Genomic DNA, 23606 nt, shown 5'->3' with positions numbered 1-23606 from the left:
CATATATACATATACATATATACATACATTATATATATACATATACATATATACATATACATATATACATATATACATATACATACATATATATATATATTATATATATATATATATATATATGTATATATAAACAACAGGCTCCAGCACAGTTTTTGTTTACCAAATTTCATCCACAAGAGATAGGCCAAACCAAGGTTATGGTAGAATCCACTCATCTAAGATTCCACACAGTGGAATTAAACCCAGAACTACATGGTTGCAAAGCAAAATTATTAACTACAGCCATACCATTATGCATTGTATAGTGCTATACATATAGAATTTATACTTCATGTATAATGATTAATGAAATGTCTTTATTAATTTGTAACTGTTGTTTAGAACTCAAAAAGTATCTGAAACTCTGCTAATTATTACACAGTAATGGAGTTTAATAGATATCAGATTTTTTTTTAAATGGGTGAAGTAAATATATATACTTCATAAGCACACAAAATATAGACAGTTGACGAAAGAAACAAAATTCAAAATAATAATTATACAGTTGAAAAAAAAATAAGGACAGAATTATTACAACTGTAATTAACAAATTAGTAGGATTTAAAAAAAAAAAAACAGTAATAAAAAGTAGTTTTTACCATTTGGTCAGAAATTGAATATCCTTCAAGATCATCCAGCTCTGAAGAGGGTACAAGACTTGTTATTTCTCCGTTCAAAAGCTATAAAAGATAAAATACAAACAGCAAGGTTATGCTTTTGCATTAATTATAACACTGAGTAACATGAATTTTGTCCCTGAGTAGTAACTGTTATTTCTTATTTGCTTATCCCTAGAAAGTATGAAAAATGGTTAATATTTCCTTCAAAATTTTGCTTTTGCTACATTTATTCAAACCTTAAAGAATCCCTCTCAACACATGGCTATAATGCTCCCCCACCCGAAGTCGACTTTGCCTTTCATCCTCTCGGGGTCGATAAATAAAGTACCAGTTTCACACTGGGTTGATGTAATCGACTTAATCCCTTTGTCTGTCCTTGTTTGTCCCCTCTATGTTTAGCCCCTTGTGGGTAGTAAAGAAATATATAATGCTCCCCCACTACTACTTCTCATGATCAGAGATGCACATCTTGGCAACCACTAAGGGACATGCTCAAATGGTTATGGTCAAGCAATTGATAAAAAAATCTATGGTATTGAGCAGAATATTTGCTATAACAATATTTCTGCTTCAGCAATTCAGTGCTGAATCTGTCTGATATGTAATGGAACATAGGTCAGTTTCAAAACATTGATGCCCAGATTACAAATGCAAAGTTTGAAGAGAATAGTAATCATCTCTTTTGATCTCTAGATAGAAGCAAATAGGAAATAACACCAAAGACAAAAAAAAAAATATATATATTTTGTTATCAAGCATTTTCATGTCTATACTCTTTTAATAAGTAGACATCTATGTGTGCTGCACTTATTTTCAGTATAAATGAGGTTTTGGGAGAGGTTCAGTAAATATCTATAATTTTATAGATTGGTAATTGGGATCCTGTGCTATCATTCACGTTTTTTAATGAAATTTTGTTTAAGATTTCATTTCGAATATAAATACTTTAGCATGATTGTTGTTAGTCAGGTCAGAATTCAAAGAGTTATGTATGTGACGTTCAGCCCTTCTTAAAATCATTAGGGTAACTGAAACAGGTATGACTTGTCACAGAACCTGGAAGATAGACTCAGTAAGAAGATCGTTCATCTACACTCTGATATACAGATCATCATCATCATCATCGTTTAACATCCGCTTTCCATGCTAGCATGGGTTGGACAGTTCAACTGGGGTCTAGGAAGCCAGAAGGCTGCACCAGGCCTAGTCTGATCTGGCAGTGTTTTTACAGCTGGATGCCCTTCCTAACGACAACCACTCCGTGAGTGTAGTGCGTGCTTTTTACATGTCACTGGCACAGGTGCCAGACGAGGCTGGCAACGACCACGATCGGATGGTGCCTTTTACATGCCACCGGCACGGATGCCAGACGGGGCTGGCAACGGCCACGATCGGATGGTGTTTTTACATGCCACCAGCACGGAGGCCAGTCGGGGCAGCACTGGCAACGGCCACGTTCGGATGGTTCTCTTATGTGCCACCATGTGAATAATTTATTAACCCTTTAGCATTTAAACTGGCCATATCCAACCCAAATATTCCTTCTGTTTAATGTTCAAACCAACCAGATCTAACCTCTCACAACTATTCTACAATGTTATTCTAAAGATAAACAAACACATCATTGAAATCTCAAAGCTAACAGATAATGCATGATTAATGCAAAACAACATGAATAAATCATCATCATCATCGTTTAATGTCCGCTTTCCATGCTAGCATGGGTTGGACGATTTTGACTGAGGGCTGGCGAACCAGATGGCCGCACCAGGCCCCAATCTTGATTTGGCAGAGTTTCTACAGCTGGATGCCCTTCCTAACGCCAACCACTCCGAGAGTGTAGTGGGTGCTTTTTACGTGCCACTGGCATGGGGGCCAGACAGGCGGTACTGGCAACGACCTTGCTCGAATCCTTTTACACATGCCACCAGCACAGCTGCCAGTAAGGCGACGTTGGTAACAATCACACTCAAATGGTGTGAGTCATCCAAATGTTAAACGGTAAAAGTAAACATGTTTCAAATACAAGAAATAACTACCAAATTTTGCAATTTCAGAAGATCAGATTTTGTTTCTTTCATCGTGTCTGCTAGGTCATCATATTCCTTTAAGAGATCATTATACTGTTGTTGATCAAGTATCACAGTATTGTCTTGACCATACTCCACCGAGTCTTCATTGGCTAAAAAAAACCAAAAAACAAACAATAATATAGTTATTGGTTCATAAAAACTAAATGTATTTCCTTCACTTTTTTACACACATACACACATACTATTGGAACTTCAAAAACCAATAAGGTGGCGAGCTGGCAGAACTGTTAGCATGCCAGGCGAAATGCTTAGCGGTATTTTGTCTGCTGCTGCGTTCTGAGTTCAAATTCCACCAAGGTCGACTTTGCCTTTCATCCTTTCGGGATCGATTAAATAAGTACCAGTTACACACTGGGGTCGATGTAATGCATCTGCATGTGTACATTTTGCTTTTAAAACTCCATCAGTAGGTGCAGGAGTGGCCGTGTGATAAGAAGTTTGCTTCCTAACCACATGGTTCCAGGTTCAGTCCCAGTGCATGGCACCTTGGGCAAGTGTCTTCTACTGTTGCCTCTGGCTGACCAAAGCCTTGTGAGTGGATTTGGTTGACGGAAACTGAAAGAATCCTGTTGTATATATATATATATATATATGTATACATTTGCGTTTGTCTCCGTTTGTCCCCTCTGTGTTTAGCCCCTTGTGGATAGTAAAGAAATAGGAACTTCAAAAACCAAATGTACATATGAAGATGCATTAGATGAAACACACACAAAGTGCAGATGTGGATGCTCAAAGTGCAGCAAATTGGGACTGAATCCAAGATCATATCACTGCAAAGAAAGCTTCTTAACCATACAGCCATGCTTGTGCCTATATTCTTTCATTCTTTTACTTGTTTCAGTCATTAGATTGTGGCCATGCTGGGGCACCGCCTTGAAGAATCTTAGTTGAATGAATCAACCCCAGTACTTTTTACTTTTAAATCCGGTACTTATTCTATTGGTCTTTTTTGCTAAACCACTAAGTTATGGGAACATAAACACACCAACACCTTTTGTCAAGTGGTGGGAGAGACACAAAGACACACACAAATGTATACATATATATATAACTACCAACAGTCACTGCTATTTCGACCACTGGTCATTTCCCCAGCTTCAGCCAACGAATCTAGTCAACACACAAGATAGCTATTATGCTCCCCCTCACAAAAAAACCACCACGTGGACTCAGTTGAGACTAGTAAGAAACAATCATGAACTTTTTTATAACACTTAACTTTTAAAAATATTTTTGATAAGGTTCGTTTTTTCAAGAAGAACCGAAACATGTAAAATTTCTAAGAAAATTAAAATTTATCTTATATAGTGGCTTCAAACTTCTTTTTTATAAATATATACCCACTTGTATACCACCTACACTTATTATAAATAAATATATATATATATATATATATATATACGACAGGATTCTTTCAGTTTCCGTCAACCAAATCCACTCACAAGGCTTTGGTCAGCCAGAGGCTAGAGTAGAAGACACTTGCCCAAGGTGCCATGCACTGGGACTGAACCTGGAACCATGTGGTTGGGAAGCAAACTTCTTATCACACGGCCACTCCTGCACCTACTGATGGAGTTTTAAAAGCAAAATTTACACATGCAGATGCCTTAAATCAAATACAAGCAAAATAAACTCATCTTAATATTTTTCTTTGTCTTTCAAATTTGAAAATACAGCATAGTATAGCATAGCATTGTATTTTAACATGTGCAAGGAACCCTTTTTTTTTTGTCAAAAATTAGGTTTAAAAAACATGGGAATTTCTTATATATGGATAATATTATAATCCCTTACAAAACCTTTTTTCCTAATTTTAAGCCCAAAAGATTAGGGGATTCCTTATACACGTTAAATAAAATATGGTAATTTTTTTTTCATTAATTAGCTTCTATCCATAAGTGAGGGGAAGTAACCCACGAATATCCACCCACAAGACTGTTCTCTCAGCCTAGGGTTATTTATAGTAGAAGACTCTTGCCCAAGGTGCTGCAGTGGGATTGAACTCAGAACTGTGTGGTTGGGAAGCAAACTTCTTAACCACACAGCCTACACCTAGCTAACCGAAACTATCAATTTCTTCTATGGAGCCTTCGAAGCACAGGTAAAAAATGTAATTTACTGGTGCTCTGAGTGTTAACTACTCCTGTATATCTTCCACAACCCAAGTCTTTATTCCCTGCCAGCCTACCTGTGATCCCATTATTATGCTTTTGTGCTCCCATATGTCATTCTATGTACACTGTATGAAATTTCATCTTAATACTCTTCTGCTTAGTTAATACAGCCATATCCCTGATGGCCACAGTATACTCTCAAATAATTTTCATAAAGTTAATCAACCCTTTAGCATTTAAACCTGCCATATCCAGCCCAAATACTCTACTTGTTTTATGTTAAAACAGATCAGATCTGGCTTTTCACACCTACCCTACAATGTCATTCTAAAAGTAAACAATCACTACATTGAAATCTCAAAGCTCCAAGATTGAGAATCCCCTTCAGTCATGACTGACCGTGGGATTGCACCTAGAAAGTTACCCTCCCAGGCACAAGTCCGGGCAAGGTTGTTTATGGAAGACCAGCAGTCGCCCATGCATACCGGCCACCCCTCTCCATGCCACCAGTGTTATCCAAGGGAAAGGCAAAGGCCAATACAGCTTGGCACCTGTGATGTCGCAACTCATTTCTACAGCTGAATGAACTGGAGCAACATGAAATAAAGTGTCTTGCTCAAGAACACAACATGCAGCCTGGTCCGGGATTCAAACTCACAACCTCACGATCATAAGCTCAACGCTCTAACCACTGAGCCATGCGCCTTCATAAAGCTCCAAGATAATGCATGATTAATTCAAAACAATGTGAATAAATAAGAATTGCATTTGACAGAGTAACCTGAATGCTAAAGGGTTAAAAGGTGTTATTACCTGGTATGAATCCAGTTGATCGACTCCGTGGCATTCCATCTATATCATAATCCTGTTCTCCTGTGGCAGTCAGATGTTTGGGCCCAGGGCAGGATTTTATCATCATCATTCTGGCTTGCATTGCAGCTACATCAGGTGGTATGTGGGCTGCATGTCTTGATAAAGAAATAATAAAAAAAGGGGTGATAATTTAAAATTATAATTTTTCAGTTCAATTAATTTTATGTTCAGAAATCAAAGATCTCCTTTTCGATATTCACCTCTATGAAAAATATTTCATCTCTAAAAATAATGTTAATAGTCCCCGCAAAAAAATGCAATTATATTAACACCAATTTAACTCAGTCATTTAGACAATTAACAAGAGAATTTCAACCTAAGATTAAAAAAGACTGAATCTGTATAGAATGAGATTTTACAACTGAAAATTCTTACCCATAATCCTTATAGTTGCTTCCATGGTATTGTTTGCTAGCTTTTGACACAAATCTGCGTGCAGTTGCTAAAGTGACAGCAGCACTCTATAATAAATGTAAGCAAAAATACAATAAATTATTTAAATATAATTCATATAGGCGCAGGAGTGGCTGTGTGGTAAGTAGCTTGCTAACCAACCACATGGTTCCGGGTTCAGTCCCACTGCGTGGCATCTTGGGCAAGTGTCTTCTGCTATAGCCCCGGGCCGACCAATGCCTTGTGAGTGGATTTGGTAGATGGAAACTGAAAGAAGCCTGTCGTATATATGTATGTATATATGTATGTGTGTGTTTGTGTGTCTGTGTTTGTCTCCCTAGCATTGCTTGACAACCAATGCTGGTGTGTTTATGTCCCCGTTACTTAGGGGTTCGGCAAAAGAGACCGATAGGATAAGTACTGGGCTTACAAAAGAATAAGTCCTGGGGTCGAGTTGCTCGATTAAAGGCGGTGCTCCAGCATGGCCGCAGTCAAATGACTGAAACAAGTAAAAGAGTAAAAGAGTATCTTTCCTCATTTATCATCAGGAAAAAAAACTGATAAATTAATCATCTCCACACACTTTGAAAATTGCAGTTCACCTATTGCATGCTCAGTGGATCATGGTTCACCTATTGCGCATTCAGTGCATCTCGGTTCACCTATCGCATACTCAGTACATCCTGGATTTTTCTAGCAAATATTTGTAAACTTATATCGCAGACTCCTCACTATGTCATGGGTTTCTGCAACCGATAGGTATTATAGAGTCATTGATAACAAATTCATGGCCTCCAGTAGCAAAGCTTCAACTATCACATATTTTCTTGATCTCTCTTCATTTTCCCGGAAAAAAATATATTCCTCTGCATCACTATTTAGGGTCAGACACCATATTTTTTTTCTGTTTACTGGTCCCATGTTAAATCTGTAAAAAAAAGTATGCAGCTTCACAGTACAGTCGTGTAAACACAAGTAATAATAGTGAAGGCACATGGCTCAGTGGTTAGAGCATCAGGCTCACAATCATGAGATAGTGAGTTCAATTCCTGGACTGGGCTATGTGTTGTGTCCTTGAGTAAGACATCTCATTTCATGATGCTCCAGTTCACTCATCTGTAGAGACAAGTTGCGATGTCATTGGTTCCAAAGAATATGTAGTGGGTGCTTTTTACATGCCACCGGCATGGGGGCCAGTCAGGCGGTACTGGCAATGACCTCGCTCGAATCTTTTTACACATGCCACCGGCAAAGGTGCCAGTAAGGCGACGCTGGTAACGATCACACTCGAATGCTGTCCTTTTACGTGCCACCGGCATGGAAGCCAGTTAGCTGCTCTGGCAATGATCACGCTCGGTTGGTGCTCTTAGCACCCTACTAGCACGGGCACAAGTGGCAGTAAGGTGACGCTGGTAACGATCACGCTCGAATGCTGCCCTTTTACATGCCACCGGCATAGAAGCCAGTTAGCCGCACTGGCAATGATCACGCTCAGTTGGTGCTCTTTGGAAATGACGAAGTATTTATTTAAATAATTTTGTCATAATTAAGTTGATGTTTCGAACATAAATCAATGTGAAATTTTCATGACAGAATTTCATTTAGAACATTTTAATCCTTTTGTTACATTACTTCTGTTGAAATTCACTGTCTTTATTTTAATTAATTTTGAAAATGGTATAGGAACATAAACCTTCTTCCATGAAAAGAGAGCTTAAACTGTGCTCGAAATGGAGCTGTAGTCAAATCCTATTTTATGGACTCAACCATGTTCTAAAATAAGTCAAAAGGTAAGCTACTATAAATCGGCATGAACTTTCTGGACAAACCAATACCTTGCCGAGAAACAGGTGAGGGTTGGTGATACAAACAACATCACTTCTATGATGGCAATCCTAGTTTACAACTACCATGTGATGTTAAGACAAGTATACCCACAAATACATATGCACACACACATACGCACACATATATATATATCATCATCATCATTGTTTAACGTCCGTTTTCCGTGCTAGCATGGGTTGGACGGTTCGACCGGGGTCTGGGAAGTCAGGAGGCTGCACCAGGCTCCAGTCTGATCTGGCAGTGTTTCTACAGCTGGATGCCCTTCCTAACGCCAACCACTCCATGAGTGTAGTGGGTGCTTTTTACATGCCACCAGCACAGGTGCCAGGGGAGTCTGGCAGTGGCCACGATCGGTTGGTGCTTTTTATGTGCCACCGGCACAGGTGCCAGGGGAGTCTGGCAGCGGGCACGATCGGTTGGTGCTTTTTACATGCCACCGGCACATATATATATATATATGACAGGCTTCTTTCAGTTTCTGTCTACCAAATCCTCTCACAAGGTTTTGGTCATTCTAGGGCTATTGTAGAAGAGACACTTGCCCAAGATACCACACAGTGGAACTGAATCCAAAACCACATGGTTGGGAAGCAAGCTCCTCAACCACACAGACACACCTGAAAATTTTGCTGTTAATCACCATTAATCACCTGCTGTACACAGGTGCAAACATCAGTAAGAAAGATTGCTTTGTCTTATATGGTGCATTTTTATGGAAAAACAGAAAAATATATGTAAAGGAAAGAAAGACTCACCTGTGCTATACTCGCTAAAGATCTCCCTCGGTTTGGCGAGATAACACCAGCTACAGATTGGTGCTTTACTGAATTAGGCTTAAAGTGGGCTGCTAATGCCAGAATAAGGCGCATAATACATTTCAGGTTACCATCGACAATATCTTTAAACAAAGAAAATAAATATGAAGAAAACAACATAGCAAAATAATATGGAATAAAAAGGAAATCATCATCATCATCATTTAACATCCGTTTTCCATGCTAGCATGGGTTGGACAGTTCGACTGGGGTCTGTGAAGCCAGGAGGCTGTGCCAGGCTCCAGTCTGATCTGGCAGTGTTTTTATAGCTGGATGCCCTTCCTAACGCCAACCACTCGGTGAGTGTAGTGGGTGCTTTTTACGTGCCACCGGCAAGGGGCCAGAGGAGGCTGGCAAATGGCCACGATCGGTTGGTGCTTTTTACGTGTCACCGACAATGCAGAGAGCTCATACAGACTATGTCGACTCATCTAATGAACATTATGAAGAAAAGGGTGAACAGCGATTGTTAGTTAATGGTGATATTATAATTGATGATCTTTCTACTATAGACACAGGGACTGAATTTTAAGGGGAGGGAAAGTAGTTGATTACAATGACCGCAGTGCTTGGATGGTAACTTGTTTCATTGACACTGAAAGTATGAAAGACAAAGTCAACCTTGGTGGAATTTGAACTCAGAATGTAAAGACAGAGAAAATGCTTAGCAGCATTTTGTCCAGTTTGCTAACAATTCTACCAACGCACCACCTAAATAATAATAATAATAATAATAATAATAATAATAATAATGATAATAATAATAAATCTACCTACTACAGGCACAAGGCCTGAAATTTTGTGTGAGGGAGCTAGTTGATTATATTGACCCTAGTGCTCAACTGGTACTTAGTTTATCAACCCCAAAAGAATAAAAGGCACTGTCAGCCTTGGCAGGATTTGAACTCAGAATGTAAAGGCAGATGAAATGCTGCTGAGCATTTTGTTCAGTGAACTTACAATTCTGCCAGCTTGTTGCCTAAAATAGTTTTAATGATGAATGTTAAGACGTGTAGAAGATGGTGAATATGTCTCTTAAATCTTGAAGTGATTTTTGTTGAATTACATCAATAAAATTGATTAATGTCATGAGATGTAAAAAATGGAAATGCTGGTGTCATAATTACCACTTGCTTTCATTGGATGCATTCGGATGTGGTTAGCAGACATGAATTGTAAAACCCTCTCTACATTTGCCTTCATCTCAGCATGGGTAGCGGGAACCATATGAACATTCTTTAGTTTTTCGCCACCTAAAATTTTGCATTAAAATATAAATTGAAATTCAAAATTAGAATTATTGCTCAGTCTTTGAAAAAAAAGGAAAAAAAAAAAGGAAAAACCACAAAAAAAAAAAAAACAAACAAAAAAAAACATTGAATATTTGAAATTTGAAATATTTAACAACAAATATGCATCTAGATTTGAAAAATTTAAAGAGATTGACATACTGAAAATCTGAAAATCATTATATCAAAATTGAGACTTTAATTATAATCATTTGATCCTCAAAGATTAAAAATAGAGAGACCATAAATACCAGGCTGGTGTGTGTGTGTGTGTGTGTGTGTGTGTGCATGCGCATAAGTGTGCACGTGTATATTAACATTTATTCTTACATCAAGTTATATATAAAAACAATTTAACCTCAAACTGGTGGATTACTTAACCTTTTTAGTAGCATACATCATCATCATCAGTATCATCATCATCATCATCATCTTGATTTAATGCACATAGATTGGAATGTTTGACAGGGGCTGCACTAGGCAGAAGGCTGCACTAGGCTTGCTTCACACTTTTGCAAGAGGAGAGACAGTGACATTGAAGTTTTGGCTTTCTGACCTTCATCAGACAATCTGGCAAGGGTGAACAAGCTAAGACTCAAAGTCACTGTCGCCCTTCTACTTGTGAGGCCCACCATTCGAAGGTCGTGCTTCACTACTTCATCCCATGTCTTATTTCTCTGTATGTGTATGAGGTGAGGGGAAAGTGTCGAAGTCAATCATATCCAATTAATAAATTGTAATGTCTCTTGCTCCTTCTCTGTCTATCTCTTTTACTCTTTGACTTGTTTCAGTCATTTGACCGTGGCCATGCTGGAGCATTGCATTTAGTCGAGCAAATCGACCCCAGGACATTCTTTGTAAGCCTAGTACTTATTCTATCCGTCTCTTTTGCCGAACCGCTAAGTTACAGGGACATAAACACACCGGCATCAGTTGTCAAGTGATGTTGGAGGGACAAACACAGACACACAAACATATACACACACACATTTCTTTCAGTTTCCGTCTACCTGATCCACTCACAAGGCTTTGGTCGGCCTGAGGCTATAGTACAGTGCTTTTCAAACTTTTTGCTGGAGCGGAACCCCAAGGAAACATTCCACTGGCTCGAGGAACCCCTGTGCAATAATTTAATAGTCTTATGCACACATATCTGCACAGGAGAATTAAAAATTACTGCCGATTTTAGCAGTTTTGTAACTTCTTGCGGAACCCCTGGACTGTACTGGCGGAACCCTATGGTTCCGCAGAACCCTGGTTGAAAACCACTGCTATAGTAGAAGACACTTACTCAAGGTGCCACGCAGTGGGACTGAACCTGGAACCATGTGGTTGGTAAGCAAGCTACTTACCACACAGCCACTTCTACGCCTATCTGTGAGTCTATATTCCTGTGCATGTTACACATGCACACGTGTGCGTGTGTGTGTCTGTGTATGTGCATGTCTGTTTGCTTCCAGCATCAAAATGTACTATTGCCAAAACAGGTTCAATGTCCAGTCAGCCATGCCAAATCGCCAGTGCACTTAATCATTTTATTCCACGCTGACCTATCCAACTTGGTTCAGTAAGGAAATACTGATAGTGACTATTATTCTTCAGTCAACAGTAACAAAGCCTTGAACTATAATAATGGTGATAGTTGCAGAATGAGCAAATAACAGAAGCAATCTAATTAGAAAATAATTCGTTCTTAGCTGAAATTCTTAATTGAAAATAATTCTCTTTTCTCTTTTTCTCTTTTACTTGTTTCAGTCATTTGACTGTGGCCATGCTGAAGCACCGCCTTTAGTCGAGCAAATCGACCCCAGGACTTAATCTTTGTAAGCCTAGTACTTATTCTATCGGTCTCTTTTGCCGAACTACTAAGTTACGGGAACATAAACACACCAGCATCGGTTGTCAAGCAATGTTGGGGGGACAATCACAGACACACACACGCACACACACACACATACATATATATATATATATATATATATATATATATATATATATATATATATACATATATTCGACAGGCTTCTTTCAGTTTCCTTCTACCAAATCCACTCACAAGGCTTTGGTCGGCCCGAGGCTATAGTAGAAGACACTTGCCCAAGGTGCCATGCACTGGGAATGAACCATGTGGTTCGTAAACAAGCTACTTACCACACAGCTAGTCCTACGCCTAAATAATGATAACAAAATTTAAATAATTTTACAAGAATCCTAAAAAAATTCAAAATAACAGATAAGAGATATTCACTAATACTCCTAATATAAACTCAATCAACTCATCTATTTAACTTTTATGATTTGGGTTTTTTACAGCACTGACTTATATAATACCTTTGAATATCATCAAGATTAATACTTAGAAAGGAAACTGCATATATAGTTTTGAGATACATAAATAACAACTATGTGGAGGCACGTGGCTTAGTGGTTAGGGTGTCAGCACCATGATCGTAAGATTGTGGTTTCGATTCCTGGACCAGGTGACGTGTTGTGTTCTTGAGCAAAACACTTCATTTCACATTGCTCAAGTCCACTCAGCTGGCAAAAATGAGTAACGCTGCGATGGACTGGCGTCTCGTCCAGCTGGGGAGCATATATGGCATAAAAACCGGGGAACCAGGCCCATGAGCCTGACTAGGCTTTAAAAGGGTGCATTTATTATGTGAAGTGCGTGACTTAGTGGTTAGGGTGTCAGCATTATGATCGTAAGATTGTGGTTTCGATTCCTGGACTGGATGACGTGTTGTGTTCTTGAGCAAAACACTTCATTTCATGTTGCTCCAGTTCACTCAGCTGGCAAAAATGAGTAACGCTGCGATGGACTGGCGTCCCGTCCAGCTGGGGAACACATACGCCATAGAAACTGGGAAACCAGGCCCATGAGCCTAGCTAGGCTTTAAAAGGGCACATTAAAGATTAAAGATTAAATAACAACTATAACAAGATAATACAGTTTTACAAAATATAGTCTGATCTCACTTACCAACCACTTCAATAAGGTTGATGAGAGCAACACCATCTTTAACATCGTTCCTGAGATCTTCAATCTGGCGAGCTGATGGCCGTTTACGGAGCTGAGCATTTACCCAGGCTTCATAGGCATGAAGCTGTTGCTAAAAAAACAGAAGAAACAAAAACCTTCATTTAGAAAAATAAAACAGAAGAACAATGAAACATTTACTAAATAAACATGAATCATTTTAGATTTCAAATAACAGGAAATGCTTTACCAGCGAAGGTGATGGAATTCCATGGTTTGACCTAATTGAAGGAACAACATTTTAAACTAGTGAAACATGTTCGTAGACACATTCATCGAGAACATGAAGGTTTGGAGAAATGTTTGAGTGATTAAATGAAAGCAGTAAAATACTAAAATATTTGTGTTCACAGAGGCAATGACGAAAGACCGAGACCTCTGGAGATATGCTGTGACTGCGAAGACCCGACAAATAACGTGAATTCGTGGCTGTTTCCTGCACCAGCTTCACATAGCAGCCCCAGCCCATCCAAAGTGCCTTGGATTGCAGGACGGCCTGCTGTGCTTATCTTAGATCGTAGGGTGACCTGCTGTGCTTGAGGAGACCTATTGAGTCGAGTACATCAACATCAAAAAATCAAATGGAAATTGTAGTTGTGATACCTGTGCTGGTGGCACGTAAAAAGCACCATCCGAACGTGGCCAATACCAGCACTGCCTTGACTGGCTTTCATGCTGGTGGCACGTAAAAAGCACCAACCGATCGTGGCCGTTGCAGCCGCCGGTGGCACATAAAAAGCACCATCCGAATGTGGCCGATGCCAGCACCGCCTTGACTGGCTTCCGTGCCGGCGGCATGTAAAAAGCACCAACCGATTGTGGCTGTTGCAGCCTCCCCTGGCACCTGTGCCGGTGGCACATAAAAAGCACCCACTACATTCACGGAGTGGTTGGTGTTAGGAAGGGCATCAAGATGTAGAAACACTGCCAGATCAGACTGGAGCCTGGTGCAGCCTCCTGGCTTCCCAGACCCCGGTCAAACCATCCAACCCATGCTAGCATGGAAAACGGATGTTAAACAATGATGATGATAATGATTTGAGCTAATCAAATACAGGAAGAGGCAATAACCAATGTAGAGGAACTAGTGCCTTACAATCAAAGACGGAGATACGCTGAAATCAAGAAAGAAGATACACTAATACACTGATGAAATAAATAAGGAAGGATGATAAGAAAGAAGAACAGAGAGAAAGAGTATAATGATACTCTTTTACTTGTTTCAGTCATTTGACTGTGGCCATGCTGGAGCACCGTCTTTAGTCGAGCAAATTGACCCCAGGACTTATTCTTTGTAAGCCTAGTACTTATTCTATCGGTCTCTTTTGCCGACCCACTAAGTTACAGGGACATAAAGACACCACCATCGGTTGTCAAGCAATCTTGGGGGAACAAAAACACACCCACACATACATAAATATACATATATACGACGGGCTTCTTTCAGTTTCCGCCTACCAAATCCACTCACAAGGCTTTGGTCGGCCCGAGGCTCTAGTAGAAGACACTTGCCCAAGGTGCCATGCAGTGGGTCTGAACCCGGAACCATGTGGTTGGTAAGCAAGCTACTTACCACACAGCCACTCCTGCGCCTATGATGTTTAGAATAGGGGCTAAATTGATAGCATGAAGAGTGAATTTATAGCAGGAAGTCAGATTATGTATGCATGTTCCTGATGTTAATAATTTGGCATGACTGACTGGACAGTCAACCTGTTTTGGGGTTTTAGAGACAGTAGTTTTTGGCACTTGAGGCAAACACACCACACACACACACATGCATGCACGTGCAGAAATATACACATAGATAAAATGAGAGAGACAGAGAGAGAGGGGAGGAGAAAGAGAGACATTAAACACACATACAAACATAACTAAATGCTCACATAGATAAACAGAGAGAGAGAGAGAGAGGAGGTAATGGAGAAAAAGAGAGGGAGAGAAAGAGAAAAATCTTAAAATAAGGAAAACATTAAAAGGTCTGATATCTATTACTTTACTACCCACAAGGGGCTAAACACAGAGGGGACAAACAAGGACAGACAAAAGGATTAAGTTGATTACATCAACCCCAGTGCCTAATTGGTACTTAATTTATCGACCCCGAAAGGATGAAAGGCAAAGTCGACCTCGGCGGAATTTGAACTCAGAATGTAGCGGTAGATGAAATACCTAGTTCTTTACTACCCACAAGGGGACAAACAAGGACAGACAAATGGATTAAGTCGATTATATCAACCCCAGTGCGTAACTGGTACTTAATTTATCGACCCTGAAAGGATGAAAGGCAAAGTCGACCTCGGCGGAATTTGAACTCAGAATGTAGCGGTAGATGAAATACCTATTTCTTTACTACCCACAAGGGGCTAAACACAGAGGAGACAAATGGATTAAGTCAATTATATCAACCCCAGTGTGTAACTGGTACTTAATTTATCGACCCTGAAAGGATGAAAGGCAAAGTCGACCGCGGCGGAATTTGAACTCAGAACGTAACGGCAGACGAAATACGGCTACGCATTTCGCCCGGCGTGCTAATGTTTCTGCCAGCTCGCCGCCTTAAAAGGTCTGATATCAAAGAAGTCAGCTATGAAGGCTGGTACAATTGTTAGCAATCCAGACAAAAGGCTTTGCAGCATTTTGTCTGGCTTTAACATACTGAGTTCAAGTTCTACCAGGGTTGATTCTACCTTTCTGGGTCAATAAAATAAGTACCAGTTGAGCACTGGGGTCAATGTAATTAACTTAATCTCTCCCCTAAAATTGCAGGCCCTGTGCCTATAGTAGAAAGGGTTACCATTATATCAAGGTAGCGAGCTGCCAGATTCATAACAATGCTGAACAGAATGCTTTGTGATATTTCTTCAAGCTTTACATTCTGAGTTCAAATTCTGCAGAGGTCGACTTTGCCTTTTATTCTTCTGAGATCAATAAAATCTCTACTATGATAATACTCGTGTCTTTCTCATATGAATGAGAAAGGAAGGAGTGATAGACGAAGGAAGGAAGGAAGGAAGGAAGGAAGGGGTGAAAAAAAATCAAACAGCGTTTCAACTCTGTGTTAGTATATGTGTGTGTATGTAAAAACGGAGGCATGTGATTGTTTGTTCATGTGTGTATGTGTGTGTGTGCGTATGCAATGGAAGTGGGATGGTGATATAATAATACTCTTGTACTCGTGTTTTTCTCCGTCACAACATGTGAATGAGAAAGGAAGGGGTGAAAAAAATCAAACAGCGTTTCAACTCTGTGTGAGTATATGTGTGTGTATGTAAAAACAGATGTATGTGAATGTTTGTGCATGTGCGTGTGTGTATGCAATGGAAGTGGGATGGTGATATAACAATACCCTTGTACTCTTTTGTTTTTCTCCATCACAACATGTGAATGAAAAAGGAAGGGGTGATAGATGAATAAGGAAGGCAAGGGTGATGGGAAAATGTAAATGTATGTGTGAATGAACACTCAATGCTGAAAAGAAAAATCAAAGAGTTTCAACTCTGTGTAAATATATGTGCGTATGTGCATGAATGTACAAGGGAAGTGTGTGAATGTTTGTATGTGTGATTATTATGTCCTTTATTTACATATATAAACTACTACAATTAGCTGTCATTTTTGATGGCACAGGACCAGCTAGTAATATAATCTGTTATTCCCAAACAAGGTATTATTTCTCTATCAAATATTACCAAAATTAGGTCTCATGCCTATAGTGGAAAAAAAAAAAAACAAGTCAGTGTTGAATCAGTGATGCCAAATCAGCTGTGCCAAAAATGTCACATTTTTTTGGGGGTTTCAGCCATTTGACTGTGGCCATGCTGGAGCATCACCTTTAGTCGAGGAAATCGACCCCAGGACTTATTCTTTGTAAGCCTAGTACTTATACTATCGGTCTCTTTTGCCAAACCGCTAAGTTACGGGGACATAAACACACCAGCATCGGTTGTCAAACGATGTTGGGGGGACAAACACAGACACACAAACACACACACATATATATATATATACATATATACAACGGGCTTCTTTCAGTTTCCGTCTACTAAATCCACTCACAAGGCTTTGGTCGGCCTGAGGCTATAGTAGAAGACACTTGCCCAAGGTGCCACGCAGTGGGACTGAACCCGGAACCATCTGGTTGGTAAGCAAGCTACTTACCACATAGCCACTCCTGATGCAACATATTATTTCTGATGCAACATCTTTTCAAAATTGATACAGTTTACAATAAGTACCCTTTACAAGAAATCTGTCTTGGTAAGCAAGCTACTTACCACACAGCCACTCCTGATGCAACATATTATTTCTGATGCAACATCTTTTCAAAATTGATACAGTTTACAATAAGTACCCTTTACAAGAAATCTGTCTTGGTAAGCAAGCTACTTACCACACAGCCACTCCTGATGCAACATATTATTTCTGATGCAACATCTTTTCAAAATTGATACAGTTTACAATAAGTACCCTTTACAAGAAATCTGTCTTGGTAAGCAAGCTACTTACCACACAGCCACTCCTGATGCAACATATTATTTCTGATGCAACATCTTTTCAAAATTGATACAGTTTACAATAAGTACCCTTTACAAGAAATCTGTCTTGGTAAGCAAGCTACTTACCACACAGCCACTCCTGATGCAACATATTATTTCTGATGCAACATCTTTTCAAAATCGATACAGTTTACAATAAGTACCCTTTACAAGAAATCTGTCTTGGTAAGCAAGCTACTTACCACACAGCCACTCCTGATGCAACATATTATTTCTGATGCAACAATCTTTTCAAAATTGATACAGTTTACAATAAGTACCCTTTACAAGAAATCTGTCTTGGTAAGCAAGCTACTTACTACACAGCCACTCCTGATGCAACATATTATTTCTGATGCAACATCTTTTCAAAATTGATACAGTTTACAATAAGTACCCTTTACAAGAAATCTGTCTTGGTAAGCAAGCTACTTACCACACAGCCACTCCTGATGCAACATATTATTTCTGATGCAACATCTTTTCAAAATTGATACAGTTTACAATAAGTACCCTTTACAAGAAATCTGTCTAACAGCCAGACAACTAGGTATTCAACATTTTCATTTTTATTTCTATGTTCTTCACCTATTTCAAAATACTGTTCATCTAAGTGATCGTGTACAGAAATGAGTTATTATCTTATAATCAATGAAAGATGACAGGAGTGATTTATAATCATTGATGAGGTGTTTGAAATGGTAGAAAAGTGGCAGTTTTGATTAGAGAGATGAATATGATAAAGTACACATCATCATCATCATCATCATCATCGTTTAACGTCCGTTTTCCATGCTAGCATGGGTTGGACAGTTCGACCGGGATCTGGGAAGCCAGAAGGCTGTACCAAGCTCCAGTCTGATCTGGCAGTGTTTCTACAGCTGGATGCCCTTCCTAACGCCAACCACTCCATGAGTGTAGTGGGTGCTTTTTACGTGCCAGAGGAAGCTGGCAAATGGCCACGATCAGATTGGCGCTTTTTACATGCCACCGGCACAGAAGCCAGTCAAGGCGGCACTGGCATTGGCCACGTTTGGATGGTGCTTTTTACATGCCACCGGCACAGGGATCACAACTACAATTTCCATTGATTTTTGATGTTGGTGTACTTGACTCAATAGGTCTCCTCAAGCACTGGGTCAAAACGGTGTTTCTTTACTTGCCACCTGCACAGGAGTCAGTCCAGCGGCACTGGCAACTGCCGGGTGCCAGTCATAGGATTGGTCGAGTCAAAAATTACTATCAGGGCCCAATAAGTTTCAATTTTGGCACAAGGCCAGCAGTGTTAGAGGGAAGCAGCAAGTCAATTACATCAACCCCAGTAACTGACTGGTACTTTGTTGACCACGTAGGTGTGGTCATGTGGTAAGAAGTTTGATTCCCAACCTCATGGTTTTGGGTTCAGTCCCACTGTGTGGCAAGTTAAAGCAAGTGCCCTCTACTATTGCCCCAGGCCGACCAAAGCCTTATGAATGGATTTGGTAGACAAAAACTGAAAGAAGCCCATCATATGAGTGTATGCATGTTTGTGTCTCCTTGTCTTGATATTGCGTGATAGCTGTCTGGTCACAGGGAAATATAAACTTGCTTGGAAACAAGTGAGGGTTAGCAACAGGAAGGGCATCCAGCCATAGAAAATCTGCCTCAATAAATGCTGTCTGACTCATACAAGCATGGAAAAATGTAAGTTTAAGTGATAATGGTGATATGGTGATAACTCTGAAAGGATGAAAAGCAAAGTTGACCAAGGTAGTATTAGAACTAAGAAATGCAGCTAAGAATTTTACCCAATGCACTAATGATTCTGCCAACTCACTGCCTTTTCTAAACTACTTAGAAAATATTAAAGTACAAAGTTATTGATTAACCCAAATCATCTTTGCTCACTGAGCAAAGTATTCAAATAGTATTTTTACTCACAATCATTTGATACTGTAGAGCAGTGGCTGTTTACTGGGTTCCATATGGTCATGAGATTTTATTGTTAAAATTTATGAGCAATAAAATCAGTTATACTCAGAAAATATTTTAAAATATTTCAACAATAGTGTTCAGTCCCACTGCATGGCACCTTGGGCAAGTGTCTTCTACTATAGCCTCGGGCTGACCAAAGCCTTGTGAGTGGATTTGGTAGATGGAAACTGAAAGAAGCCCATTGTATATATATATATATATATATATATATATATATACAGCGATGTCCATAAGCAAGCTAAGAAGATTTTCTCCCTTCTTTTTCATACATACATACATACATACATACATTTGTCTACCGTTTAAATGTTTTGAACTTATAACCACCAATCTGCTTTGCTTTCCTTTTCTTTCTCTATGCCACCCTAAAAACATCGCCATTCCCGCCCGTTTCTCTAAAGAACCTTCAATCCTTTAATTCGATCTCCACCATTCACTATCATTTCTTCTCCGACTTACAGCGATGTCCATAAGCAAGCTAAGAAGATTTTCTCCCTTCTTTTTCATACATACATACATACATACATTTGTCTACCGTTTAAATGTTTTGAACTTATAACCACCAATCTGCTTTGCTTTCCTTTTCTTTCTCTATGCCACCCTAAAAACATCGCCATTTCCGCCCGTTTCTCTAAAGAACCTTCAATCCTTTAATTCGATCTTCACCATTCGCGGTGCTCCCGCCCTTTCCCACCCCCACCACCAATACCGGTGAACACTGTTCTCCCGCCCTTTCCCACCCCCACCACCAATACCGGTGAACACTGTTCTCCCGCCCTTTCCCACCCCCACCACCAATACCGGTGAACACTGTTCTCCCGCCCTTTCCCACCCCCACCACCAATACCGGTGAACACTGTTCTCCCGCCCTTTCCCACCCCCACCACCAATACCGGTGAACACTGTTCTCACCGGATATGCCCTCCCTCACCACCATTACGTGTGTCTCTCCCTCCTACCCCTCCTCCTCACATGCTTTCACTGTGTGTTACCCCCCCCACCAAGACAAGCAGCTAGCGCTGCAGCTCATCAACCCCCCCCCCACCTATCCTACGTTTCCTCCTGTTTTTGAATCTGTCACTGCCTCAACCGGCTATCTCCTTCCAGTCCCCTCCCCCACTCGTGAAGTCCTACGTTTTATTTCCTACGAACCTGCATCAACCCTAGCTGTCATCGTTCCTCACCCCAATCCTCCCCACTGGTGCTTCCCTATATTACCTGCACCCCCAAAAAGCACCATCCAAACGTGACCGATGCCAGCGCCGCCTTGGCTGGCTTCCGTGCCGCTGGCACGTTAAAAGCTCGAACCGATCGTGATCGATGCCAGACCCACCCTGGCACCTGTGCAGGTGGCACGTAAAAAGCACCCACTCCACTCGCGGAGTGGTTGGCGTTAGGAAGGGCATCCAGCCGTAGAAACTCTGCCAGATCAGACTGGAGCCTGGAGCAGCCCCTGGCTTCCCAGACCCCGGTCAAACCATCCAACCCGTGCTAGCGCGGAAAACGGACGTTAAACGATGATGATGATGATGATATATATATGTATGTATGTGTGTCTGTGTTTGTCCCCCCAACATCGCTTAACACTTACGTCCCCGTAACTTAGCAGTTCGGCAAAAGAGACTGATAGAATAAATACTAGGCTTACAAAGAATAAGTCCTGGGATCGATTTGCTTGACTAAAGGCGATGCTCCAGCATGGCCACAGTCAAATGACTGAAACAAGTAAAAGAGTATACTGACATGAAACAAGTAAAAGAGTAAAAAGAGTATAGTGACCACTAAATACACATGAAACATTTTCAATACCAGATATCAAAAAATGCCACCTACAGTTAATAACCCCGCTAGATATACCTGAACGAAATAGGAAACTGAGTAACACATATGAGCGAGTGATTTAATGCAAGAAGAGCATAGGGAGTGTAGCGACAGGTAGGGTGAAGGAAGAATAACACTGTAACCAATGATGGCAACAGAGAGAACTGTGGCAATGGTTCGTTTTATGAACTATGCAAATGAGTGTTAAAATGAGTGCTAAATGAGTGTTAAAAAAGTGTGGTGATGTTAGTATTTATCTTGAGTGTTTAAAAACACATTTATATTTCAATAAATACTGTTGAAATATTTTTTTGAAAAAAAAACCGGATCTTTTCAGTTTGAACAGCAGTTTTTTCTAGCGGTGTCATATGAAATTGTCACCCATAATTATGACCCTAGAATCGATCTATTGCATTTCAATCTCTTTTAGGGTTAGGGTGGGGGAACGGTATCTTTTTTTCTTCCCAAATGTAAATAAACCCAACCTGTCTCTTAAACGAGGGACATATTCATACGGCACAGAATGTTTTTTACCTCAATAGACGTGTTTGATTGGTTGAAATTGCAGAAATTGAAGAAAAAAAAACAACAAATATCTTACAAACCATAGAATTTTCTCAATAAAGCCAAGAGAAAAAGATGTTTTATAAACACATTCTACCAGTATACGAAGTTTAAAAGTGTTTAGTTACGTGGAAATTATTTTTTAAAAACTGCCGTTCAAACCGAAAAGATCCAAAAAAACAATAAATAAGTTAAAGTGTTAAAATATAGGCTTGAGAAGAAAACAAAGCAGAGAATAAAGTTACCTTGTTCATAATAAAAGTTTTGAGGATGTAAGTAATGACAATAAGATAATAAATAACTGTAAGGTATGGCATGTAAAGACATGTTCTGGTAAGAAAACAAGAACAAATAGCATTGTCTAAATAGCATTTGTTTAGAACAAAAAAATGCTTACAACCATGCTAGATTCTGTGAAGCTCTATAATTTCTGGATTAATTTTAAAGGAAGAAAAATCTCTCATATCTTTGTATCTTCTAGAATACAGTAAGTGAAATATTTGTGGACAGGAGTGGTATGAAAGTAAGCAAATTTAGGCTAATTTCTTAGGTCTTTTCCATATAAAATAAAAGTTTAAAAATTAAGGGATAAACAGATTGTGACTTGAACAAGAAAGGACCTAGAAATTATGTTATTTCAGCCAATCAGAATTTTGTAACCTTAGTTGAAACTTTAACCCTTGGTTGTTTAAACTGGCTTTATTCAGCCCAAAATATTCTGCCTGTTTTTAGAAAAACGCCGCCGCCGTGGTGATCTCATTCTTGCTCACAACATCATAAGCGGAAAGTGTAACCTCTCGAAAGAGCTGTTCTTCACTCCTGCTCCAGAGCGTCGGCTGCGGGGTCATTCCAAAAAGCTCTATCTGCGATGATTTCATCTCAATCGAAGGAGAGGGGCTTTCTCCGTCCGAGTTGCAGATCCATGGAATAAGCTGCCGGACGAGATGGTGAAGATGCCGACGACCACTCGGTTCAAAGTCTCCCTTGACTACAAGTGGCCTGAACTCTTTACCTGAACACCACCCTGTACATAACTCCATGTCTCCCTACATGACCTTGCTTTTTGCTTTTTGAGCCAAAGAATTAACTAACTAACTAACCATACAATGCCATTCTAATAATAAACAAACACATCATCATTTAACGTCTGCTGTCTGTGCTGGTATGGGTTGGATGGTTTGACCAGGGCTGGAAAGCTGCACCAGACTCCAATCTGATTTGGCATGGTTTCTACAGCTGGATGCCCTTCCTAACACCAACTACTTTACAGAGTGTGCTGGGTGTTTTTACATAGCACTGCATGGGCACTTTTACGTGACACCACACAGGCACTTTCATGGGACGCTACACAGGAACTTTCATGTGGCACTGTATGGGTGCTTTTACATGGCACCACATGGCCACTTTTACATGGCACTGCCAGAAGTGGTTGCTTGACTAAAGGTGATGCTCCAGCATGGCCACAGTCAAATGACTGAAACAAGTAAAAGAGTAAAGAGTAAAGAGTAAAGAGAGAGTATAGAGTTGATTAAATTAACTTCTAGTAAATATTTTGACACTTCCAGAAAGACAAATTTAT

At 39.9% G+C, this 23606-nt stretch overlaps 1 protein-coding gene across 1 annotated transcript in view; it reads right to left on the bottom strand.

The window, feature by feature from the left end:
• LOC115221251 (dixin) overlaps window positions 1-23606 on the bottom strand; it is a 72636-nt gene that overhangs the window by 27707 nt on the left and 21323 nt on the right. The window contains exons 2-8 of the mRNA XM_029791401.1: window positions 13074-13203; window positions 9929-10054; window positions 8742-8884; window positions 6121-6206; window positions 5686-5840; window positions 2702-2844; window positions 642-722 (exon numbers count right to left, since the gene is read on the bottom strand). Of these exons, the coding sequence (XP_029647261.1) occupies window positions 642-722; window positions 2702-2844; window positions 5686-5840; window positions 6121-6206; window positions 8742-8884; window positions 9929-10054; window positions 13074-13203 (864 nt within the window). The remainder of the gene's footprint in view (window positions 1-641; window positions 723-2701; window positions 2845-5685; window positions 5841-6120; window positions 6207-8741; window positions 8885-9928; window positions 10055-13073; window positions 13204-23606) is intronic.

The sequence above is a fragment of the Octopus sinensis genome, linkage group LG18, assembly GCF_006345805.1.
Source record: "Octopus sinensis linkage group LG18, ASM634580v1, whole genome shotgun sequence".
Lineage (NCBI taxonomy): Eukaryota > Metazoa > Mollusca > Cephalopoda > Octopoda > Octopodidae > Octopus > Octopus sinensis.
This window is presented reverse-complemented; position numbering and strand designations above follow the sequence as displayed.